Source organism: Sinocyclocheilus anshuiensis, unplaced genomic scaffold (assembly GCF_001515605.1).
Source record: "Sinocyclocheilus anshuiensis isolate Anshui unplaced genomic scaffold, SAMN03320099.WGS_v1.1 scaffold906, whole genome shotgun sequence".
NCBI classification, from domain to species: Eukaryota; Metazoa; Chordata; class Actinopteri; order Cypriniformes; family Cyprinidae; genus Sinocyclocheilus; species Sinocyclocheilus anshuiensis.
Window position 1 is genome coordinate 538,827 of NW_015540937.1, and position 1,382 is coordinate 540,208.

Here is a 1,382-nt window from a genome sequence, read left to right on the forward strand (position 1 = left end):
ACACACACACACACACAGGCTGTATTTAGAATGGAATACTAGTGTACATCTCTATTCTATATATATACTAGTTATCTAGTCTAGTCTAGTTCTAGTTCTAGTTATTGGTTCTGAAAATGTGAATTTTTTTAAATTCATTTTTTTTGTAAGATTACTAAACTTTTGGTTTATTTATCACAGTGTTAATTGAAAATCTTAAGTGCATTGCATTGTGGGATACAATCACACTTTTCTGGTTGTATACTGCACATTTTAGGAAATGTAGCAGGTCATCTGGGTACTATTACATGTTTACAGCAAATTCACATACTCTTCACTGGAAAAAAGAAAATACTAAGGAAGGACAATTATTATTGCAGTGTGTATTTTCAAACGTTGAAGTCTTGCTAATACAGGACATTTACATCTAGAGACCATATTAACGTATTGTGTATATGCATACTTCCAAAACAGTATGCATAGTATGCCATTCTGAACATACTTGTGTTTATGAATAATTTACAGCTGTACAAATGCATTTTCGCTAAACTTGGTCTTTCTGTCCTGTTTGTAGTTCTGCCATTAATTCGGTGTCCTGGTCTCCATCGGGGGCGTACGTGGCCAGTGTTGAGAAAGGCAGCAAGGCCGTGCTCTGGTCTGACATGTGAGCTCTGTTCCTCCGCAGTGATTGGTTGAGCGCCGCCCCGCCGTGATTGGATGAAACGGACTGTAAAGACAGAAAGAAAGTGAGCCCACCCTCACGTCCCACTCTCTTGAACTACCTTTCCCACAATGCCATCTGTTCGGCTGTCTGTGTATGTGTGATCGGACAGCACTGCACACGTATTATACATATTTATATCAGCTTTCATGTACTGTCTGTCTCACACACTCAATGTGAGATGATGGAGATTACGCAAGTGACTCTCACTGTCCTACATGACTCTTACTGCTTATTTTAACACGGCTTTAAAATAGTGTGTGTTTGTGTGTTTACGGTCGGAGTTTATGCTTTGATTTGACAGATACAGGCCATTAAGGTGTGTGTGTGTGTGTGTGTGTGTGTGTGTGTGTGTGTGTGTGAGAGAGAGAGAGTGTGAGTGTGTTGGATGCAGGTCCAGTTGAACTCTATGGATGGCACTGTTCACAAAATATTTTTCCTAGAGCAGAAATCCCATATCTCCCTTTTTACAGTCTTGAATAAAACACATGTATTGAACGGGAACCCAATTCTCTTTAGAGTGAGTCTCACAAAGAAATTTATATTTTCTCCTAAAATCAATAGAAAATATTTTGCTTAAAGAAAATGGAGGCATTATGTTTTTATGATCATTTGCATTGACATTTTTTAGGTATTTAATCACATTTTACCCTCGTATTCTAATTGTATTGCCAAAAATTGT

The 1,382-nt window shown here is 37.9% G+C and overlaps 1 protein-coding gene across 7 annotated transcripts in view; it reads left to right on the forward strand.

Annotated features, from left to right (window-relative positions):
* The window catches only part of LOC107689588 (autophagy-related protein 16-1-like), a 20,128-nt gene extending 19,113 nt beyond the window's left edge, over positions 1–1,015 (forward strand). For all 7 annotated transcript variants that reach the window (XM_016487621.1, XM_016487622.1, XM_016487618.1 and 4 more), the window contains one exon: positions 554–1,015. In XM_016487621.1, coding sequence (XP_016343107.1) covers positions 554–647 — 94 coding nt within the window. In that variant the 3' untranslated portion in view covers positions 648–1,015. The remainder of the gene's footprint in view (positions 1–553) is intronic.
* Positions 1,016–1,382: the final 367 nt, after the last annotated feature.